Raw genomic sequence first — 24438 nt, 5'->3', positions numbered from 1 at the left:
GGGTTTCTGCTATTAAGCACATTGGGGCTCTGCAAACGCAACATGACGCCCGCAGACCATTCCATCAAAGTCTGCGTTTGAAAACGTCACTACTTCCCTTCTGAGCTCCCGACGTGTCCCCAAACAGGAGTTTTCTCCCACATACAGTACAGACCAAAAGTTTGGACACACCTTCTTATTCAAAGAGTTTTCTTTTTTTTCATGACTATGAAAATTGTAGATTCACTTTGAAGGCATCTAAACTATGAATTACCACATGTGGAATTATATAATTAACAATAAAGTGTGAAACAACTGAAAATATGTATTATATTCTAGGTTCTTCAAAGTAGCCACCTTTTGCTTTGATTACTGCGTTGCACACTCTTGGCATTCTCTTGATGAGCTTCAAGAGGTAGTCACCGGAAATGGTCTTCCAATAGTCTTGAAGGAGTTCCCAGAGATGCTTAGCACTTGTTGGCCCTTTTGCCTTCACTCTGCGGTCCCGCTCACCCCAAACCATTTCGATTGGGTTCAGGTCTGGTGACTGTGGAGGCCAGGTCATTTGACGTAGCACCCCATCACACTCCTTCTTGGTCAAATAGCCCATACACAGCCTGGAGGTGTGTTTGTGGTCATTGTCCTGTTTGAAAAATAAATGATGGTCCAACTAAAAGCAAACAGGATGGAATAGCATGCTGTTGCAAGATGCTGTGGTAGCAATGCTGGTTCAGTATGCCTTCAATTTTGAATAAATCCCCAACAGTGTCACCAGCAAAGCACCCCCACACCACACCTCCTCCTCCATGCTTCACGGTGGGAACCAGGCATGTAGAGACCATCCGTTCACCTTTTCTGCGTCGCACAAAGACACGGTGGATGGAACCAAAGATCTCAAATTTGGACTCCTCAGACCAAAGCACAGATTTCCACTGGTCTAATGTCCATTCCTTGTGTTCTTTAGCCCAAACAAGTCTCTTCTGCTTGTTGCCTGTCCTTAGCAGTGGTTTCCTAGCAGCTATTTTACCATGAAGGCCTGCTGCACAAAGTCTCCTCTTAACAGTTGTTGTAGAGATGTCTGCTTCTAGAACTCTGTGTGGCATTGACCTGGTCTCTAATCTGAGCTGCTGTTAACCTGCGATTTCTGAGGCTGGTGACTCGGATGAATTTATCCTCCGCAGCAGAAGTGACTCTTGGTCTTCCTTTCCTGGGGGGGGCGGTCCTCATGTGAGCCAGTTTCTTTGTAGTGCTTGATGGTTTTTGCCACTGCACTTGGGGACACTTTCAAAGTTTTCCCAATTTTTTGAAATGACTGACCTTCATTTCTTAAAGTAATGATGGCCACTCGTTTTTCTTTACTTAGCTTTTTTTCTTGCCAAAATACAAATTCTAACAGTCTATTCAGTAGGACTATCAGCTGTGTATCCACCAGACTTCTGCACAACACAACTGATGGTCCCAACCCCATTTATAAGGCAAGAAATCCCACTTATTAAACCTGACAGGGCACACCTGTGAAGTGAAAACCATTTCTGATGACTACCTCTTGAAGCTCATCAAGAGAATGCCAAGAGTGTGCAAAGCAGTAATCAAAGCAAAAGGTGGCTACTTTGAAGAACCTAGAATATAAGACATATTTTCAGTTGGTTCACACTTTTGTTAATTATATAATTCCACATGTGTTAATTCATAGTTTTGATGCCTTCAGAGTGAATCTACAATTTTCATAGTCATGAAAATAAAGAAAACTCTTTGAATGATGTGGTATGTCCAAACTTTTAGTCTGTACTGTATGGGGTACCAGCGTACTCGGGACAAATTGGGCAACAACTTTTGGGGTCCAATTTCTCCTGCTACCCTTATGAAAATAAAAAATTGCGGGCTAAAAAAATAATCTTTCTGGAAAAAATGATTTTTTTATTTTCACGGCTCTGCATTATAAAATTTAGTGTAACACTTGGTTCAAAGTTCTCACAACACATAAGTTCCTTAAGGGGTCTAGTTTACAAAATGGTCACTTTTGTGGGTTTGTTTCCACTATTTAGGCACATTGTGGGCTCTCCAAACGCGACATGGTGTCTGATCTCAGTTCCAGCAAAAAAGTCAAACGGCGCTCCTTCCCTTACGAGCTCTGCCGTGCGCCCAAACAGTGGTTTACCCCCACATATTGGGTATCGGCGCATTCAGGAGAAATTTCACAACAAATTCTGTGGTTTATTTTCTATTTCAAACAAGTGTAAATAAAAAAAAAAATTGGTTCTGAAGTAAAATGTTTGTAAAAAAAAAAAAAAAGTTAAATGTTCATAATGTTCATTTTTTCCTTCCACATTGCTTTAGTTCCTGTGAAGCACATAAAGGGTTAATAAACTTGTTGAATGTGGTTTTGAGCACCTTGAGGGGTGCAGTTTTAGAGTGGTGTCACTTTTGGGTATTTTCTGTCATTGACCCCTCAAAGTGACTTTAAATGTGATCCCTAAAAAATAAAAATGGTTTTGTAAATTTTGTTGTAAAAATGATAACTCGCTGGTCAATTTTTAACCCCTATCACTTCCTAGCAAAGAAAATTTTTGTTTCCAAAATTGTGCTGATGTAAAGTAGACATGTGGGTAATGTTGTTTAGTAAGTATTTTGTGTGACATATCTCTGATTTAAGGGCATAAAAATTAAGTGTGAAAATTGCAGAATTTAAAAAATTTTCGCCATATTTCCGTTTGTTCCATAATCAAATGCAAGTCATATCGAAGAAATTTTACCAATAACATGAAATACATACAATATCTTACGAAAAAAGTCTCAATCAGCGGGATCCGTTAAAGGGAAGGTGCCATCCAAAAAAACTTTTTTCAGCAATTGAAAAAATGTAAAGAATTAATGTTTACATTTTCTTAAATATCATTTTGTTTTTAATTTTGTAAAATATGAAAAATAATTTTAAAAAGTTTGGCATTTCCACTTAACACTAGGGGGAGCAGCTACTGAAATTTGGCACAAAAACCTAGTGTACAACTAGTTCACATTACTGCCCTGCAGTAATTATGGGCGGAATCTGCTGACATGGGTGTGATGTCACTCCTCTCCTCCCCTTCTGGGTGTTTGCTAAGGGAAAAAAGAGGATGACATGTAGGAACACAGTGCGAAGCCATTTTGATGGGGCCTGCAAAGTTACTGACTGTCTTTGCATGTAAAGTCTGGATCAGAACAGGTCACCAATCAGCAGAAATGTTTCCTGGATTTCTGTGGAGCAGACAAGCAGACGGTCCATCCATGTGTATAAAACGCAGCGCTCTATGTACAATCCCTGGCACCGAACAGGGTGCCCCCCCATAGACCAGCACACTGCTCTCCTGAAATACTGTGCTGCTGTCACCCTGCTCCTTCCACCATATATCAGGCCCCTGTCGCCTCGCTTTCACACATCACCAGGACAGGATCTGAGTAGAAGAATGGGGTCTTCAGTCACCGAGGATGGCAGGCAGCAAGGATTCTGGGAGCAGGGTGACAGCAGCACAGATTATTTCAGGAGAGCAGTGTGCTGGTCTATGGGGGGGCACAGAGGGAGATATATGGGGGAGGAGCAGGGTGACAGCACCACAGAAATCCAGGAAACATTTCTGCTGATTGATGGCCTGTTCTGATCCAGACTTTGCATGCAAAGACCCCATTCCCCTCCTCAGATCCTGTCCTGGCGATGCGTGAAAGCGAGGTGACAGGCGCAGTCCGGGGTGACGCTGGGAAGCAGGCTGGGGGGAAATGTAGCCATACAGTAACGATAAAAATGAGGACCCTCTCTTCAGCTGCCTCACCAGCCCTCCCCTGACTGCACCTATTACCCCTGACCCGTGTGCAGGTGCTCAGCCAGAATCGCCCTAGAATGGGTCCCCTTTTAGCAGATAATACTGCCATATAGATCACACATAATACCAGCAGGGTGACAGCAGCACGGAGTATTTCAGGAGAGCAGTATCACACGGCAGAGGATTAGATACACGGCTCAGCAGTCAGTATCACACAGGGTAGGATTAGATACACGGCTCAGCAGACAGTATCACACAGGAGAGGATTAGATACACGGCTTAGCAGTCAGTATCACACAGGAGATGATTAGGTGTCCCGCAGATGGCCAAGTGTTTTGCAAGAGCAGGGGCAGCAGCTGGTCGGGTGTTCAGGAAAGAGCAGCTCGGTCTCCAGGAGCTCGTCCTGTATCCTCTCCTGCAGCTGGTATGTGCAGAGTGAACATCCAAGCCCTGCATCTGGCATAACAGGGCTTGCAATAGAGTGTAAATGGAGCAAAAAAGGAAAGCACTGGGCTCTAATAAAATGGCGCCTGGCCACACCTACAGCTGTGAATTGAGCTGCCCACAGAGGCGTGCCCAGTTCACAGCTCATGCTGCTGCAGTGCTACAGATGGGGTCATGAGCGACTGTTATGTCTTTTGCCGAGGGACTGCCGTAAATGAGCATGGAAAGTGTCGTTCAGCAGCCAGAAAGGAAAGATGGCAGCCCCCAGTGGCTGCATTAATACAGTAAAAAAAAAAACCATACACACCACTGAGTCAAGCTTAGGGGACAATATCTTCTTATACTGTTTTCTTTTTTACATTAAAAGGAAGGTGCAGTGTTTTTTCATAAGTTAGTGTTCCAGAGCTATATAACCTCATAAAGTGACAATGACCAAGCCAATTTTTTTACAATTCTGACCACTAAGTAACAAATTGGCTCTGTCACTAAGGGGTTAATATCAGCTCACAACTGTATGTTTAGCCTTTACTGGCTATTAAAATGAAAGAAAAAATGCGGGGTTCCCCTGTAATTTATAATCAGCAAAGGCTATACAGACAGCTGCGGGCTGATGTTAATAGCCTAGGAAGGGGCCATGGATACTAGCCCACCCCCACACACACGGCTGGCTAAAAACATCAGCTGCCCCAGGAAAGGCGCATCTTTCTGGCACTTAACATCGCTCTTCCCACTTGCCCTGTTGGGGGGTTGACGTCACCTTTGTGTTGTCTGGCGACATCAAGCCCCGAGGTTAGTAATGGAGAGGCGTCAATAAGACGTCCCCATTACTAACCCCATAGTCACATTTGTTAAAAAAACACGAACGCCCAGAAAGTCCTTTTAATTGAAAGAAAGACACATACTCCTTTTAATATTCTTAATTAAACCATACTTACGGCCTCTCCTAATTCCACCGATGCCTTTGTCATCTGCAAAAGAGGTAAAAAGAACAAACCACAAAATTCCTCACCTTTTCGCAGAGATGCTTTCAATCCATTAGTCCCACGACTGGTTCAGACCTGCTACATTTAGATGGCAGGCTGCATGGTGCGACCATGCAGCCTATCATCCAGGTTCGCTCCAACTTCACATAGGTAAAGTGAGTTCATTGGCCGTGAACTCGCAGAACCTGTCAGATGGCACCGCGAGAGCAGTACACCTTTCTCACGCTCGCGGTGCCCTCAGACAGGTAATAGCTGTTTACAGGCAGGCATTGATATCAAACCCACGAAAAATTATTTTTTTTAAAAGTACACCTGGCATAATATACTGTGCCCTCAGTGTTACAGGTAATATGTTGTGAAGTCCGAAACTTACAGTCCATTATCCTGCATGAAAGTGGACGAACCTTGCAAATTAGGACAAGTGGCAGAGTTTCTGAAGTGGTGAAAAACCCATTTTAGTTCTGTCAGGCCACATGCGATCTCCAATTTGAGCCCCTCCATAGTAGCTATGAACAAGTATGCTCTTTTATTAAGAGTTGGTGTTCTTCGATGGGTTATAATAGTAGGCCGTTTCAATGTATACTTGGATACTCTAATCACAAGGTTGTTTGACTGTGACATGTGATTTGACAAAAACGCACCAAAAAAAAGCAGCAAAAACTAATCCAAACCTGCTTTGTAAGCCGCTTAAATGCAGCTTAAACTTGGCATAAAACCTGCAAAAAAAAAACGCAACGTGTGAAGATAGCCTTACTCGTTCATACAAAGCATGTCAGCGTACCCCCTCCTACACTCCCTGCTGCTTAGTCCACACTGGTTCCTGAAGCAGATTTGGCATGCCCACTAAGGCATATCGATCCATCGTGGAAATGCTGGGTTGCTAAACTTCACAGGCTTTGCCAGGTACCCCGGATTTTGAGAAAACATCAACTTCAGGAGGATCCTGTGGCAGATGCCATAAATGGCTGAGGCCCAACCACTGTACCCAATCATCGGCATGCCCTGTTTATGCCCCCTCAACCCGAGGCACAACATTGAGAGATGTTCTCAATATCTCAGAATATATTAATTCTCTTTAACTCCTTTGTCCTGAAGCCTGTTTTCACCTTCCTGATGAGGCCAATTTTTACATTTCTGACCATAGTCACTTTGAGGTCATAACTCTGGAATGCTTCAATGGATCCCACTGATTCCGAGATTGTTTTTTTTCTTGTGACTTATTGTACTTCTTGATAGTGGTAAAATTTCTTTGACTTGCGTTTATTTGTGGAAAAAAATGTGAAATTTTCGCCAAATTTCCGATCTTCAAACTTAATTTTTATGCCCTTAAATCAGTCATATCGCACAAAAATAAATAACATTTTCCACATGTCTACTTTACATCAGCACAATTTTTGAAACATAATTTTATTTGTTATGACGTTATAAGGATTAAAAGTTGAACAACAATTTCTCATTTTTACAACAAAATTTGCAGTAACATTTTTTTAAGGGACCACCTCACATTTAAAGTGACTGAGGGGCCTATATGACAGAAAATACTCAAAAGTAACACCATTTTAAAAACTACACCCATCAAGGTACTCAAAGCCACATTCAAGAAGTTTAAGGCTATGTGCACGCAATGCATCTCTGCGGCGTTTTTACGCGCGGAAATGCTTCAAAAATGCAATGCAATAGTAAAGCAAGGTAATGCAAAGACAATCCTGAAGTGTTATGCACATGATCCATAAATTTCCGTCCATATTTGCAGCGTTTTATTTTCTGCACCATGTTAATTCTTTTTTGCGTTTCTGCAGCATTTTTGACTCATTGACTTCAGTTCGAGTCAGTCAAATCTGCAGCAAAAAGGCAGGTGTAAAAAGGTTTGCGTATTTGCTGCAGATTTGCTGCCAGAAACGCTGAAAAATTGTCAAAATGTCAGAAGTAGGAAAAGTGTGTGTATGTACCCATGCGACGAACAGCCCATAGTGATTGTACTTAGGTGTCGTCTGATGGGACTACTACTTCCATCCGGCTATGTCTGCTGTCACATATAACAGACAGCATGAGCCGATGATGGGAGAATAGTCTCATCCTCCGGCGCCTGAGTTCAATTGTAAAAAAATCAAAACATTGACATAATCACATACATACTCACCGGACGCCCACGTCTCCAGTAAACAATCAAAAATAATAAACCAACATGTACTACCTGACTGCCGTAGTTCATTTAATACAGAGTGTCCCACGGCGATATACTGACAGGAGGTACTTGCTCCCGCAGTGTATCACTGAGCTGCCATGAGAGTTCACTTGAGTACATTAGCTCTGGTGCGCTCGTCTACAGTACCGCTGCGTGAAAAAGTTCTCTCACAGCAGTAGTGCCGTAACTGAGAGCATCAGAGCTGATGAATTCCGGTGAACTCTCACGGCAGCGCAGTGATGCACTGTGGGAGCGATTACCTCCTGTCAGTATATGACTGGAGGTCCAGGTAGAGCAGTCACATCTCTCGACAGTTCTACAAATGAGATCGCCATGGGACACTTGGTATTAAATGGACTGCGTTGGACAGGATAGTATTATATATTGGTTTATTATTTTTTGATTGTTTACAGGAGACTAGGGCGTCTGGGATTAGGCGTTCAGTAAGTGTGGCTAATTTAGATTCAATAAAGCAGTCTGATTATTTCAAATAAAGGATTTTATTCTGGCTGTGTCTTTATTTACCATGTAACTATGGGATTAGTAATGGATAGGTGTCTTATAGGTGGGACTGATGTCACCTGACAATTCAAAGGTGACAGCAACCCCACAAATATGAACCCCACATGCCACCGCTACAAGGCAAGTGGGAAGAGCGAGGCTGAGTGCCAGAATTGGGGCCCCTGAGAGTTGATGTTTTTAGCTTGGGGGGGTCGTCAATATACATGGCCCCTTCCCAGGCTATTAATATCAGCTCGCAGCTGTCTGCCTAGCTTTTTCTGGTTCGATTTTATGTCAATTTTTTTCTGGGGTTCCCCTGTAAACTAGCCAGCAAAGGCCAAGCAAACATCTGTGAGCTGATATTAATATCTTGAACATTTATGGCTATTGGCTCCTTCTCAGAAATATAACATCAGCCGTTGGCTTTTCATCTGCTGGTTATTAAAATTATGCAGGAGGCTACACAATTTTTTTTTTTTTAATTTTTTTTTAAAAATGAACTGACTTTATTTCACGCAGATTTCTGACAGTTGCTGTTTTGTTACCAGCATATGTAGGTTCATTATGTTAATGCTCCCAAATAGGTGTGTGTCTTTAACTCTTTGTGTACTGTTTCATTAATGAGGGTATCTGGCTGACACCTGTTCATGACTAAGCCTCGGGTAATTCTGACAGTTTTCTCTTGACATATTGTACGTCATGTTAGTGGTAAAATTTCATTCATATAACTTGCGTTTATTTGTGAAAAAAACGTAAATTTGGTGAAAATTTTGAAAATTTCGCAATTTTCCAACTTTGAATTTTTATGCCCTTAAATCACAGAGATATGCCACTCAAAAAACTTAAGTAACATTTCACACATGTTTACTTAACATCAGCACAATTTGGGAACCAAAATTTTTTTTACAACACCATTTTATTTTTAGGGACCGCATCACATTTGAAGTCACTTTGAGGGGTCTATATGATAGAAAATACCCAAAAGTGACACCATTCTAAAAACTGCACCCCTCAAGGTGCTCAAAATCAGATTCAAGAAGCTTATTAACCCTTCCGGTGCTTCACCGGAATTTTTTGAATGTCTAAAAAAAAAAATGAACATTTTAACTTTTTTTTCACAAAAAAAAATTACTTCAGGTTCAATTTTTTTATTTTACAAAGGGTAACAGGAGGAATTGGACTGGAAAAGTTATTGTGCAATTTGTCCTGTGTACGCTGATGCCTGATATGTGGGGGGAACCATTGTTTGGGTGCATGGCAGAGCTCTGAAGGGAAGGAGCGCCGTTTGACTTTTTCACTGCAAAATTGGCTGGAATTCAGATCGGATGCCGTGTCAAGTTTGGAGAGCTCCTGATGTGCCTAAACAGTGGAAACCCCTCACAAGTGACCCCATTTTGGAAACTATACCCCCCCCCCCAAAGGAAGTTATCTAGATATGTGGTGAGCACTTTAAACCCCCAAGGGCTTCACAGAAGTTTATAACGTACAGCCTTACAATTAATCATATTTTTTCCACAAAAATGATCTCTTCACCCCCAATTTTTATTTTCCCAAGGGTAACAGGACCCCAAAAGTTATTGTGCAATTTGTCGTGAGTACACTGATACCCCATATGTGGGGGGTAAACCACTATTTGGGCGCATGGCAGAGCTTGGAAGGGAAGCAGCGCCGTTTGACTTTTTTGGCTGGAATAGAGATCAATCGCCATGTTGCGTTTGGAAAGCCCCTGATGTGCCAGAACAGTGGAAACCCCCCCAATTCGAACTCCAACCCTAGCCCTAATGGGAAAATGGAAATACATTTTTTTTTTTTTAAATTTTATTATTTTTCTCTAAGGGGGTGATAATGGAGGGGGGTTTGATTTACTATTTATGGCGGGTTTTTATATTTGGCAGCTGTCACTCTGGCTCCTTCCCAGGAATCGCGCGTTTTTTTCCGCGTGATTTCACCGCGATTCTGTTCACGATTTTGCCGCGATTTTCTCAAGCACTTTCCAAGCGATTTCAAGCATCGCTTGGAAAGTGATTGACAGGTTGGTCACACTCGTCAAACATAGTGTTTGACAAGTGTGACCAGCTTTTTACTATTGAGGCCGCCTATGCGGCCTCAATAGTAAAAGATAAAATGTTAAAAATGATAAAAAATCGGGGTATATTTACCTTCCGACGTCCCGCGCTGCCATCCCGGACCACAACGTTCCCAGTAATGCCTTGCGAGACCTGTGATGACGTTGGTCTCGCGTTACTATAGCGATCTCGCGAGACCACGTCATCACAGGACCTTGCCGCAAGGCAATACTAGGAACGCTTAGGCCGGGAATGCAGCGCGGGACGTCAGAAGGTAAATATACCCCGATTTTTTTTTTTTTTTTTTTTTTTTTTTTTTTTTTTTTTTTTTTTTTTTACAGGGGTATGGTACCCAGGGCTTGGAGGACAGTCTCCTCTCCTCCACACCGTGGGTACCAACCGCACATGAGACGCTTAACTTCCCGCATGATGGGCATAGCCACATGCGGGAAGTAAGCGATTCTCATGCATTCCTATGGGTGCGGAATCGCGGCAATTCTTTGCGATTCCGCACAAAAGAATGACCATGCTGCGATTTTTTTTTTTTTTTTTTTTTTTTTTTTTTTCGCGATGCGATTCCACCACGGAAAAAAGCGCAGCATTAGCACAGCATGTGCGGAATGCCATAGGAATGCATGGGGGGCGTTCTGTACACTATTTTTAAACGTTTTCGCGCCGAAAGTCGCGGCAAAAACGCTTAAAAATCGCATCGTGGGCACACAGCTTTGGAGACGCTTTTTTATTGTAAAAATAGTTTTTGCATCACCACATTTTGAGAGCTATAATTTTTCCATATTTTGACCCACCGAGTCATGTGAGGTCTTGTTTTTTGCGGGACAAGTTGACGTTTTTGTTGGTACTATTTGAGCATGTGACATTTTTTGATCGCTTTTTATTCTGATTTTTGGGACGCAGAATGAACAAAAACCAACGTTTCGTGAATTTCTTTTGGGGGGGAGGTGCGTTTACACCGTTCCGTGTGCGGTAAAATTGATAAAGCGGTTTTATTCTTCGGGTCAGTATGGTTACAGCGATACCTCATTTATGTCTTTTTTTTTTTTTTTTTTTTTTTATGTTTTGGCGCTTTTATGCAATGAAAACAATTTTATATAAAAAAAATGATAATTTTTGCATCGCTTTATTCTGCGAGCTATAACTTTTTTTTTTTTTTTTTTTTTCCGCTGGTGACTGTGTGGCGGCTCGTTTTTTGCGGGACGACGTTTTCAGCGGTTCCATGGATATTTATATCCGTCTTTTTGATCGCGCGTTATTGCACTTTTTGTTCGGCAGTATGATAATAAAGCATTTTTTGCTTTTTTTTTTTTTTTTAATTTAAGGGGTTCGCTAAAGGGGTTAACTAGTGGGACATTCAGCCTTAAATGGGCTGAAAATCTCGGCTTATACTCTAGTATATACGTGTGTGTATGTATGTGTGTGTGTATATATATATATGTATATATATATGTATATATATATGTATGTATATATATATGTATATATATATATATATATATATATATATATATATATATATATATATATATATATATGCTATGTGTGCATACATTGTAAATTTGAACATGGTATGTAATATTATGGTCTTCAATGGAGAGTCAGGATAGGAAAAATGTAGTCAGAAAATTACTAAAAACTCGGATTATTAATACAGTGGTCTTTATTCTACGTGTTTGAGTTTCACAGAACTCCTTCCTTAGGAAAAACCACTGAGTTTTTAGTGATTTGCAGCGTGGATTATCTGACCACATATTTCCTATCCTGAATCTTCTATGTTGGTCCCTCATGGATCTGTGGTTCTGCAGCAGCGAATCCTCCTTTGCCTGTTACCAAACTCCATTTGGTGAGTGTATTATTTGCAGTTGTTATCTACACATCGGATAATTCACTATTGCACTATTTCTCTTTTACAGCAATCTCTTCAATGGAGAGTGAAAGAGGTTGAACAAGGAAATGACAACACAATTCTTTGTTTTTTTTTTAATATATCTTTATTTCGCTCTACGGATTTACAAAACTGCCAAGAGATGCAGAAACCTTGCAGAAATTTCTGCAGGCAAATACGCAATGTACGCACATAGCCTAACCCTTCAGGTGCTTCACAGGAATTTTTGGAATGTGGAAAGAAAAAATAAACACTTTTCGTTCACAAAAAAAATTCCTTTAGGGTGGTTTCACATTAGCGCTATTTAAGCGCACGCACGGCCGGGGGTAGCTCCGCCCCCGAGCCGGCTCTCTGCCCGGCGTGCCTGCCCCTTGCTTGTACCGCCGCCTCCTAGCGCACAGCGGCGCCTGCGATCGGCGCACCCTATCTTTAGCATAGGGTGCGCAGGCCGTGCGCTAGTTGCGCTTTGACCTGCGCTGCGCACTTTTGACGGTGCGCCGTGCGCGCCAAAATCCGAAAAGTTTGATTTTGCGGTGCACCGTCAAAAGTGCGCAGCGCAGGTCAAAGCGCAACTAGCGCACGGCCTGCGCACGATCTGCGCACCCTATGCTAAAGATAGGGTGCGCCGATCACAGGCGCCGCTGTGCGCTAGGAGGCGGCGCTACAAGCAAGGGGCGGGCACGCCGGGCAGAGAGCCGGCTCGGGGGCGGAGCTACCCCCGGCCGTGCGTGCGCTTAAAAAGCGCTAATGTGAAACCACCCTTAGACCGTTTTTTTTTTTTTTTTTTTTTTTAAATATACTTTCGCAAGGGTAACAGGAGAAAATGAGCCATGCAATCTGTTGTACAATTTCTTCTGAGCATGCCGATACTCCATATGTGGGGGAAATCTACAGGTCGGGGACTCGGTAGGGCTTGGAAGGGAAGGAGCGCCATTTCACATTTTGAATGTAAAACTTACTGGGATAATTAACAGACGCCATGTTGTGTTTGGAGAGTCCCTGATGTGCCTAAAAAGTGTAAACTCCCACAAGTGACCCCAATTTGGATAATAGACCTCGGAGTACCTTGAACCCCCAGGTGCTTCACATACGTTTATAACGTAGAGCTGTAAAAATAAAAAGCACTTTTCCCTCAATCTTTTTTTTTTTTTTTGCTTTTTAAGCTTCAAAGTTTGCATTTTCATAAGGGTAACAGGAGAAAATGGACCCCAAAAATTGTTTTGCAAAGTCTCCTGAGTTCAGATACCCCATATGTGGTCGAAAACTACTTTTGAGGCACAGTGCAAAGCTCAGAAAAGGAGCGCCATATTACAATGTAGATTTGCTGCACTGGTTTGAGGGTGCCGTGTCACATTGGCAGAACCCCTGAGGTGCCAGAACAGCAGAACCCCCCCCCCCCCCCATAAGTGACTCTATTTTACAAACTAAACCTCAATAATAATAATTAATAATAAATCTTTATATAGCACCAACATATTCCGCAGTGCTTTACAGTTTAACAGATTCAAAACACAAGTCATAAGTAACAACGTATACAATAATTAAAGCAAAATAAGACGACCCTGCTTGTGAGAGCTTACAATCTACAATGAGGTGGGGGAGATACAAAGTACGGGTGTATATTTATAATGGTGTATTTACACTGATGGTCCAGCCATCTTGAGGCAGTGAGGGATAGATTGAGATAGTGAATGGGCTACAGACGCACACTTAAGGCCCCGCTACACATAACGATGTCCCAGCGATCCCACCAACGATCCGACATGGATGGGATCGCTGGGACATCGTTAGGCTGATCGCTGGTGAGCTGTCACATAGACAGCCCCTCCAGCGATCAGGACCAGCGAGCAAACTGGTTTCTAATGTAAACATCGGATATCCAGGAGCCGCGGCTCTTGGATACCCGCTGTTTACCTTGGAAACCGGCATACACGCTGGTTTCCAAGGTAAACAGCGGGTATCCAAGAGCAGCAGCTCCTGGATACCCGATGTTTACATTAGAAATCAGCGTCGCTGATCACTGGTCTCTCGCTGCCACACGCAGCAATGTGTGCTGGCCAGCGGGAGACCAGCGATTAAAAAATGGCCCAGGACGATCGAGCACGATCAGCGATACCCGGCAGTGGAGCCGGTCGCTGATCCCCGACACACACAGCGATCTCGCTGGCGAGATCGCTGTGGCGTCACAATCAGCGAGATCGCTGTGTGTGACGGGGCCTTTACACATAAAATGACTGATTAGTGAACGTGATAGGCCGCTCTGAACAAATGCGTTTTGAGGGAGTGCCTAAAGCTGTGTAAATTGTGGATAGTCCTAATTTCTTGGGGTAGAGCATTCCAGAGGATTGGCACAGCACGGGAGAAATCTTGGAGTCGGGAATGGGAGGTGCGGAATAGTGCAGAGGTTAGTCGAAAGTAATAGTTCCTCCCACCCTGTGCACTGAAACCGGAACTGTGAGGTGGGAGAGAATATTCATTTCCTTTAGTAGTGGGTAGACGTGATTGCACAGCAGCTGGAAGTCAGCGGCTTCAGCTACTGTGCCCGCTATTAAAAGTTCAATGTATTGGGTGGGAGGAACTATGGGCAAGGCGAGCAATGAATATTCATTTCTCTTTAGCAGCAGGTACAGGTGTTGGCTGCAACCACTGGCTCTTGCCTCCTGTGACACCACCTAATCCGCAGGTACATCCGGACTATCAGATGTACCCATTTTCCTCCAAAGTTTGCGAAGAAAAAAGTTATGTACTAGAGTTGATGTGATTTTCAGTTTGTAACGTCATCCTTACTGCATATATAATGTTGCCGAAGGCCAATCATAAGCGCTGTGGACTTGCATGAACGTAGTACCTTCTAATCCAAGTCGGATTCATTAGTGTTTTCTTTGCGGTCAGAGACTGACATTAACAATTTGTGCCCCCCCTCTTATCAGTCTGGGACCTGCTCATTTTGGACTTTCACAAAGGTCTTGGCCTCCATAATAACCATTCTTCATTTCAGGAGTGTTGTAGCCTTATCTGGCTGATTATCATGATAACGGTACCAGCTAGAGCAGACAACTTGGAGAGTCTTTACATTGTCTTGGACTCCTTGTACCACTTGAAGGACAAGGCGCAACTCTTCTATGTGATGGCTTATTCCATCTGAGCACGAGAGGCGTCATGGGCTTTTTAACACAAGTGCTCTGCTCTACAGGAGTGTAAAGCAGCCACTTGATCACACCTTTAAAATTTTGTAAAGAGTTCATAAATTTTCATCGGCTAATGCCATAAGAAGCAGAGTCCTGCATACGGTGGTTTCATAGACAGGCTACCTTGAAACATCTCACCCCCAATGGCACAGATAAGAATGTACTTTGTTTTAAATTGTAAAGATGTTTTGTCAAACCTTCCAATGGGGACTCCATGCTCTGTGTTTCCCTGTCTTTTCCTGTGCCTGTTCTCAAGAGATTCCTTGTCCTTTGGGCTTTAACTCTGTTAACATTAATTCCTTTAACCTTTTAGTGCTTTTCCTACTTCTATCAACATACTGATTTGTTCATTGCCTGCTGAAGGGGTATTGTTTGTGGGAGTAGCAAAGGCTTAAGTTAGTGTTCGCCTCCTGGTAGCCACCTATGTACCTCAGTGGATGTTATGAAAAAAGGCTTTTACAGGAAAGAACAAAAATCCAATTCTGTTAGTAAGTCCCACTAAATCATATCCACAACACATTAAAGTGGGTAACTCCTTTATAGGGAATCTGTCAGTAGGATCAACCCTCCTAAGCTACTAGGTCCTAGAAAGATAAAGTAAATGATACCTTGATATCTGCGATCCAATGTCTTATTCCACAGAAAGCCATGTTTTTCTTATATATAAATAAAGGACCTTAAATTTATGGGAGTGAGAAATGTAATGACTGACGCTTTTCATATTTGTAATGAGACAAAGTTCAAATCTGCTATAGTATGTTAGTTATAATCGGGCACAGCTCTGCAGCATAATGACAGCATTATGAGAGGACGAGTGCTGTTGCAAATGTGTGTAAAGAGACCAAGTTCACTTCTGCTGCACTGTGTTCATTCTGATCTCACTGCAGAGCTGTAGGTGATTGAGAACAAAGTGTCAGTCATTACATGTCTCACTTGCCAACACCCCCTTTTATATAAAATAATCCCTGGAGGCAGATTTTAATGTAGATCTGTTAAAGTTTAAGTGTTCATTTTTTCCTTGAAGGGTTAATAAGTTCCAGAAAGTTAAAGTTCTAGAATATGGTTTTGAGCATCTTGAGGCGTGCAGTTTTTAGAATGGTGTCACTTTGTGGGATTTTCTGTCATCTAGACCCCTCAGTCACTTCAAATGTCATGTGGTCCCTAAACAATAAATGGTTTTGTAAATTTTGTTGGAAAACTGAGAGATCACTGGCTAACTTTTAACCCTTAACTTCCAAACGAAAAAATGATGGAGAAATTAGTGCTGATGTTAAGTAGACATGTGGGAAATGTTATTTATTAACTATTTTGTGTGACCTAACGATCTGATTTAACCCCCTTAGTGACCGCCGATACAGATTAAAATGGCGGTCGTTAAGGGTGCTTATTCCCTCATTGCCATCGGGAATAAGGCTGTAGCAACAAGAACCCCCCCCAAAGTCAGAAAATCTTTGGAGTCTCGGCTACCGGGAGTAGCAGATCACAAAAAAGTGTGCCAGCTGTTTCAACGATTTCTCTCTTCTGAATTGATATACATGTCACAGGAGAAAGAAATGATGCCCCCCAGTCCTCCTGTTCTGTCCCACGCCCCAGCATCCTCTTCCTGGAATAAAAAATGGCGCCCACCGAGATCTGCCGGCTGGTACCTGGCAGCAATAGGAAAATTTTCCTTTTGTTTTCTTTTTGATCACTGTGCTAGATCTTATCACAGTGATCAAGATTAAAAAAAAAAAATAAATTAAACTCCTCTTTGTCACCCCCTTAGTTAGATAAAAATGATAAAAAAAAATTTCTTTGGGATTAGAATTGGGGTTTTTCAAAAGTTAAAAAAAAAAAAAGACGATATGATGGCTAGTGTTGAGCGCAAGTGCTCGCTACTTAAGATTGTATCAGGTGGTCGGGTATGTACAGACTATTGCGGATCCCCGCATGTTTTTTTGGGTGTCTAACAGCAGGGATTCCAGCATGTCACTTGAGCACCTGCGATGTTCGGTGCATACCTGAGCACCCAATGCAAACTGTAAAGGCCCTTTTACATTTAGCGATGCACCAGCGATACGACCCGGTCAGGATCGCTGGTACATCGCTAAATGATCGATAGTGAGCTTCCACACAGGAAGATCTCACAGCGATGCAGCAGCGACGCAGCGGACGATACTTGCCTTTCACACACAGCGATCCAGACGTCCTCCCGCCCGCGTCGCTCGTCTCAAGCAGCAGGAAGCAGACGACGAGAAATGGAGTCGCCCGATCTCGCGCGATGAGCGACAGACAGCGGGGGAGCCGGTCGGAGGTAAGTATCACACATAGCGATATCGCTAGCAATATCGCTATAACGTCACAAAATCAGTCATCAAAAAGCATCCTATGGGATTCCGCAATGCTGTGCTAATGCTGTGGATTTTCCCGCGGCGGAATCACATCGCAGAAAAATCTGCAGCATGATCATTAATTTGTGGAATCGCAGCAATTCCGCCCACATAGGAATGCATTGTTTTGCTTATTATGCTGTGCCCACCATGCGAAAAGTAAGCAGAATATTTGCGGATGGTACCCACGGTCCGGAGGAGAGGAGACTGTCCTCCAGGCTGTGGGTACCATATCCCTGTAAAAAATAGAATTAAGATTAAAAAAAAAAAAATCTGTTATATTCACCTTCAGACGTCCCGTGCAGCGTCCCCAGAACTCAGCGATGCTCCGGCAGGTCCCGTTCCCAAACACTGTGTTTGACGAGTGTGACCAACCTGTCAATCAGTTCTCCAAGCGATGCTACAGATCGCTTGGAAAACGCTAGCATTCTGCAAGCTAATTATGCTTGAAAATCGCTAGTTTTTCTGCTGGAAAATCGCGGGAATTTAAAATGCGATTTTCCCGCGGAATGAAATTCCGGAATTCTCGCGGTAACTTTCACGGGAATTCCGCTACATGTGAACCCAGCCTAATAGCGAGCACTTGCACTCAACACTAATGACTACATATTCAATAAGACGACCTAATATCAAATTGTGTCGTACCTGGGGGTTCAAAATGCTCGCTATACCTCTGGATAAAATTCTTGAGGGGTGTGGTTTCCAAAATGTGGTCACTTGTGGGGGGTTTCCACTGTTTAGGCACATCAGGGGCTCTCCTAACGAGACATGGCATCCACTAATGATTCCAGCAAATTTTAAATTTAAAAAGTTAAATTGGCACCTTCACTTCCGAGCCCTGCCGTGCCCCCAAACAGTAGCTTTCCCATACAAATAAGGTAATGGCGTATTCAGGAGAAATTAAACAAATTTTGTGGTCTAATTTCTCCGGTTACCCTTGTGAAAATAAAAGTTTGTGTCTAAAGTAAATGTTTTGTGGGAAAAAAAAAATTAAATGTTCAGTTTTTCATTGCACATTGCTTCAGTTCCTGTGAAGCACCTGAAGGGTTAATAAACTTCTTGAATGTGTTTTTTGAGCACCTTGAGGGGTGCCGTTATCAGAATGGTGTCACTTTTGGGTATTTTTTTTATCGTATAGACCCCTCAGTCACTTCAAATCACTTCTGACATATTGTACTTCATGGTAGGAGAATCTGTAGGATGCGTTGAAGCTTTCAGGAGTTTTCCCCATAAAGTGGCACTGGCCAGAATTGTAAAATTTGACCTTGTCAGGGAGGTGAAATCAGGCTTCGGGGTGAAGGGTTTAAATACTGTCAGTGTGTAGTTCATATAGCTGGATGGTGACTGACCAACAGTAATGTTTACACATTTTGTTTGTGTCTTCAGTCTCAAACTGGGGTAAGAAACATAGAAAAAAATCAAAAAGGAGAGCCCTTCACCATGCAGATGAGCACTGGATAACCAGCACTCCAAAGAAGCGGAATTGCAGGCAGACTGTCGCATCTTCTCTGGTAAACATTTCCGTAATTTTTCTTGTTTTCTGGAAGTGCTAGCATTGTCTGATGTTGGCTCTGCAGCTAAGTTCCCACGATGAGTACTTGGTGCCTTTTTGATGTTGCTTATTTTCGCTGTACAGAAAAAGCAACCTAAGTACAGTTTTAGCAAAGTGGATGGGATTTGTTAATTTCATGATCACTTTTTTGTCTTACTACATATGTAAATGAAGCATCTTCCGGTCCCCTTCATTACAATTCTTCACACCCCTAACCTTATGATGTTTGACAGTACTCCCTTTTGAGCACTGCTTGCATTGAATATCCTGCACACAGTCACTGTAGAAGCCAAGAACAGTGTCAATGTGCTATCTTCCCCCCTCTCGTGTGCGCAGTGGCTGCTCCATACACCCGTGATCACGCAGTAGTGGGGACACTATGCTGATGATCGAGAAGGATGAGAGATGAGAGCCCACTGCAGTGTCAGTGCAATTTCATTGGCGTCATTGCTGTTTATTAAATGCAGCCTTAAGTGATTGACAGTGACATTAAAATTAAGGGAGATTAGAGCTTAGGTTTGACTGCTGCTGTTAAGAGACATAAATACCGGCATCTACAGTGTATGGAGGTTTAGTTTCTAAAGACTGATAAGTGCTGAAATATGTTATGCTGCAAGCCCCAAATATCAATGCGCTATTCACAAATTTCATTCACACTTAGGCAATGTCTGAACTTTATTTCCAAGACAGAACTACAATCTTAAAGCCACCGTGCAAGTTTTGTGTACAAAGATGGCATGCTGGCTTAAGATGCGTGTATAAATCACATCTTTTGTGTTCATATCTCTTTATTTTTGCCTTTTGTAATTCATAGAGAGAACTCCGAGAGAGAGCGCGCATAGGTTGTTCAGGTAATGGCGACAGAAATAAGGAAACCAACGAACAGACCTTCCAGTCAACTTGCGAAACAGATGATCCCTCGGCTATGGAAACAAATTCTCCAAGCGTTTTCTGTGATGTTTCCTTCATTAAAACAGAGATTACCAGTATATTACCGTCAGATGTCTCTGAGCAAACTGCTGGGGGGGCAGAGTCAAAGCAAGGTGAGAACATGTATGAAGCATTTGTGATGCGCTGCTACCTCTATACATCAGGGCTAGTTATTAGGAACATAGTGTGTGTGTGGTATATAGAACCTCTCACCAAGTGTTCCCAGTATAAAATACAGCCACCACGTATAAGACATTTTTTTTACGGCATCCTAGTACGTCCCCAATCCTCTCTGCATAACCTAACAAATGCTTATTGTCCCCCTTATACCGTCTGGGCCGATGTCGGTGGCTAGTCTTGCTTCGGTGTCTGCTCTTTTGTCACAAATCGTTGTCCTCCTTCCTTGCTTCATGTGGATGATGGTTCCTATTTCATCCACACAGTGTCCCCCAATTGTGCTCCTTTGCTGTTGTATTTCACTCTGTCATGCTGAGGTTAGAGCAAAGTACTGTAGTGCGCATGTGCCAGGAGAGGCCAAAGACCACCCACTACCCATAAATAAAGCCAGCGCATTACAGTACTTTGCTATGCATTCAGCATGGCAGAGCGAATTACACCTGCGCAAGAGTGTGATTGGGAAACGCTGTGGATGACGCAAGACTTGTTATCTTGATGAAGCAAAAAGGATGGCAATTGTGACGAGAGGAGACGTTGAAGGTAAAACCAACGACGTCCACTAGACCACACGATAATAGATATTTTCTCCTACGCCTCATTGGGGGACACAGACAGTGGGTGTTATGCTGCTTGCCACTAGGAGGACACTAAGTAAACACAGAAAAAAGTTAACTCCTCCCCTGCAGTATACACCCTCTCGCTGGCTGGGAATTCCCCAGTTCTTGCTTAGGCTACTTTCACACATCAGGTTTTCGGCGTCAGGCGCGATCCGGCGTTGTGCCGGAATGCCGGATCCGGCAAATGTTTTGTAAAACCTGATGTGCCGGATCCGGTTTTCTGCCGGATCCGTCTTGTTCTTGACAGACAAAACCGGATCCGTCTCATCCGGTTCATCCGTTTTTCTATCCGTTTTTTCGACGGATTACGCCGGATCCGGTTTTTAAAATTGACCCTTGTGGCCCCTCAAGGCAGAGTACACTGGCAGGATGACAGTGTGAAAGATTTGTGCCCTAACCAAACTTGTGTACCTTCTGGACCAACAGTATATACCTTTGCCAACCAAAGTTGGCTATCTTGTCATGGTCTTACTATTTTTAGCTGTAGGCCACAGGTGTGTACCTGGTTGTGTTTTATGCAAAGTATTTCACCTTTTAACAAAAGTTGTGTACATTGTTAGGAAATCACCAACAATAAACACAACTTTTTAGGTGAAATACTTTGCTTCAAACACAACCAGGAACACAACTGTGGCAAAAAGCTAAAATTTACCCACAGTTATATACCTGGTTTTGAATACCTTTGAAATACCCTGTATTTAACCTTTTTTTTTTAAACATAGTTCGCCGCAGAAAGAAAAGACAGACAACCATTGTGAAACGATAATTTAACTTTTATTTAAATTTTTTTTTTTTTTTTTTTTTTTTTTTTTAAATTTTTTAAAGTGCAAATAACTTTTTTAATAAAGGTTTTAAACCCAATGGGCATTTTTATTAAAAAACACATTACAATTCTGTGTATTGTGGGGTGGAAATACTGCTGGAGGGGCTGCGGGACACTTCGACACTGGGTGTGTGGAGAGAGGACTGGGATCGTGGTGGGGAAGGAACAGTTAGAGGTGAAGGTGTGGAAAAAACTACAGAATGGGTGGACATGTGGGAAGCAGAAGAGGTGGTGGAGTGGAGGGTTGGGCAGGGACTGTAGGAGCTGATGATGTTGATGGAAAGTTGTATGGGGAAGGAGTTTGGTACGGGGAAGGAGTTTGGTACGGGGCAGGTTGCTGGAAGTGGGGAGATGACTGGTACTGGGGAGGTTGCTGGTACTGGGCAGGTTGCTGGTATGTAGTAGGAGGGGGAGGATGAAAAGTGGCTGGAGGGGGTGCAGATGTAATAGGAGGGGGAGGATGGAAAGTGGCTGGAGGGGGTGCAGGTGGAGGAACTACAGTGGTGGGAGGTGGAGGTTGGGAGGTAACCTGCTGTAGAGCACCGTGGCACGAATGCATTACATGCATCTGCTGGGCAGGAGAGAGCGTTTCCATGCGCTCCACAACAGACCTGAAAAAGGTGTGGTTTGGCGAAGATCTTGCTTCTGAATGCATGGTTTGCAGAAGTGTCTTCACCTCCAGAATGCTGGAGTTGATCTGCTGAAAGCCTGCGGAGATTTGCTCTGACAAGACTTTGAGACAGTTCTGGAAAGATGCATTCAGATGCAATAACTCTTGCGCATAACTCTTTTCCTGACCCCTCTGCCGCTGCCGCCCAGTACCCGCAGGTGTACTAGAGGCGGCAGGGGCAGAAGGGTGGGGTAAAGGGAAAGCGATCTCCTCACCAGCAGCTTCATGTAATGTAGGCGGCCACGATGCTCCTGTGCTGGTGGATGGGACAGATGGGTCGAATGTGTGGGAAGGCAGGGAAGGTGCAGATGTACCGGGGCGGTCGAAGTGTCCCTCGGTGCCGGTCTCCTCAGGGATCGCCTCAGAAGGATCCAATCGTGCAGGCTCCCGAGTGCTGCTCACCGTGCTGTGGAATAAAGAGAAAAAAAAACAATTAAAATACTGACATGGTATGGCCCTGGCTGAAAAAAAAAAGTTACATCTTTTTCACATGTGGTGTGTAATATTTACCTTCTGGTGAGCATTGTTTCCCGGAGGAACGACAGGGCTTGTGCGTACTTGTACTTGCTCCTGCGTCCTTCAGATCCACTCGGGGCCCGCATCTCTTTATTGAACTCCTTCTTGAAACGATCCCTCACAGACCGCCACCGATTCACAATTCTGTTCCCTGAAACGAGAAAGGAGTGGTTAGTATACAACATCAGTGTTTCACAAACTCCAGTCCTCATGGTCCCCAGGGGTCATGTTTTCAGGATTTCAATAGTAAATAGAAATCCTGAACACATGATCCGTGGGGACCACGAGGACTGGAGTTCGGGAAACACTGGTTTACATCAAGCAACCGTTACTGTATATACTTACGCTCTTTAATCTGGTCCCGAGCTTCGAGGTCCTCCCAGCGGCCCACAAGGAGAGAACAGATTTCCTCCCAGAGTCGTCGGGTAATGATCAGGTCAGCGTGGCGGCGGTCAGCCATATTCCAGAGCGGCTCCCTTTCTCTGACGAGATCGATGAGGCGGTCCACATCAATCCCTCCATCCTCACCGTCAGAGTCGGGAGCACGCTGTGAAGGCTGTTAAAGAAAAAGACAAAAATAACATAATTAGCCTCCACAAAAGAAATGAAATAAAAAGTGCCAAAAAACAAAGCAAAAATATTTATACTTACACGCTGGTGACCGCCGCGTTGCTGTCGCCGACGACCCTGGGAGGCACTGCGAGGACCTCTTGGCCGAGCACCAGATTGGGAAGACTAGAGAAGAAAACAAAAAATGTTATGTCTTTGGATGTAGGCATTTGTTTGCTGTGTGTGGTCTGCAGAACATTGTTTTCTATGTGTTGTGTGTAGTGTGATGTTGTGTTTCTGCGTTTGATGCAAAAAACTTACGAATTGTGAGCCCACTCCAAGCGTCTGTCCACCCCTTCCTTCTTCTTCTGGGAGCTCCTCTTCATCTTGTGATTCCTGTTTTGAAATAAAAGGCAATGAATAGACATATATTACAGAGATGATGGATTTTGGAAATAAAAACTTACCGTCAAACGCTGACGATGCGAGGGAGGGCTCCCAGAAGAAGATGTGCTGTCCTGTTGATGGCCAGACTCCATGGCTGTGGGTATTGCTGCTGCCAGTGATGCCATTTCTGCTGCTGCTGCTGCTGCATCTCTTTGGCGGCTGTTGAATAAAGAGAAACAAAGGGCCAATGAATATCTTGATATTCCATGGCCCTAGTTTGGAGGAATGGGGGATTTGATAATTACCGTCTCTCATCTGCTTCTGGACTCCCCTCCCGTTCAGCATGCTGCTCCATTTGGGGTGGTGCTGATGGTGCTGCTGCTGCATCTCTTTGGCGGCTGTTGAATAAAGAGAAACAAAGGGCCAATGAATATCTTGATATTCCATGGCCCTAGTTTGGAGGAATGGGGGATTTGATAATTACCGTCTCTCATCTGCTTCTGGACTCCCCTCCCGTTCAGCATGCTGCTCCATTTGGGGTGTTGCTGATGGTGCTGCTGCTGCAGATGTCTGCTGCCTTCTCCTGCGCCTGGTTGCTGTCTTGGGTGGCATGTTGGGTGTGGCTGAGGGTCCCATTGTCTTGCTTTTATATATCTCCTGTGGGCAGAGCTACTGAGCATGCTCAGACCAAAAAAACCGTATCCGGCGCATTGCGGCGCTCATAGGCTTTCATTGTGTGAAAAAGCCGGACGCGCCGGATCCGGCGTGTCCGGCTTTTTCGCCGGAGACAAAAAACGTTACAGTAGAC

General features: G+C 43.6%; 1 protein-coding gene across 1 annotated transcript in view; it reads left to right on the top strand.

Annotated features, from left to right (window-relative positions):
* Positions 1–24438, top strand: part of NSD1 (nuclear receptor binding SET domain protein 1) — a 191852-nt gene that overhangs the window by 22081 nt on the left and 145333 nt on the right. Inside the window, exons 6-7 of the mRNA XM_073569139.1 lie at positions 18796–18920; positions 19776–20004. Coding sequence (XP_073425240.1) covers positions 18796–18920; positions 19776–20004 — 354 coding nt within the window. The remainder of the gene's footprint in view (positions 1–18795; positions 18921–19775; positions 20005–24438) is intronic.

Source organism: Dendrobates tinctorius, unplaced genomic scaffold (genome assembly GCF_039654945.1).
Source record: "Dendrobates tinctorius isolate UK_male_01 unplaced genomic scaffold, ASM3965494v1 ptg000001l, whole genome shotgun sequence".
Lineage (NCBI taxonomy): Eukaryota > Metazoa > Chordata > Amphibia > Anura > Dendrobatidae > Dendrobates > Dendrobates tinctorius.
The sequence above is the reverse complement of the archived record's forward strand: the minus strand, read 5'-3'. Positions and strand labels throughout refer to the sequence as shown.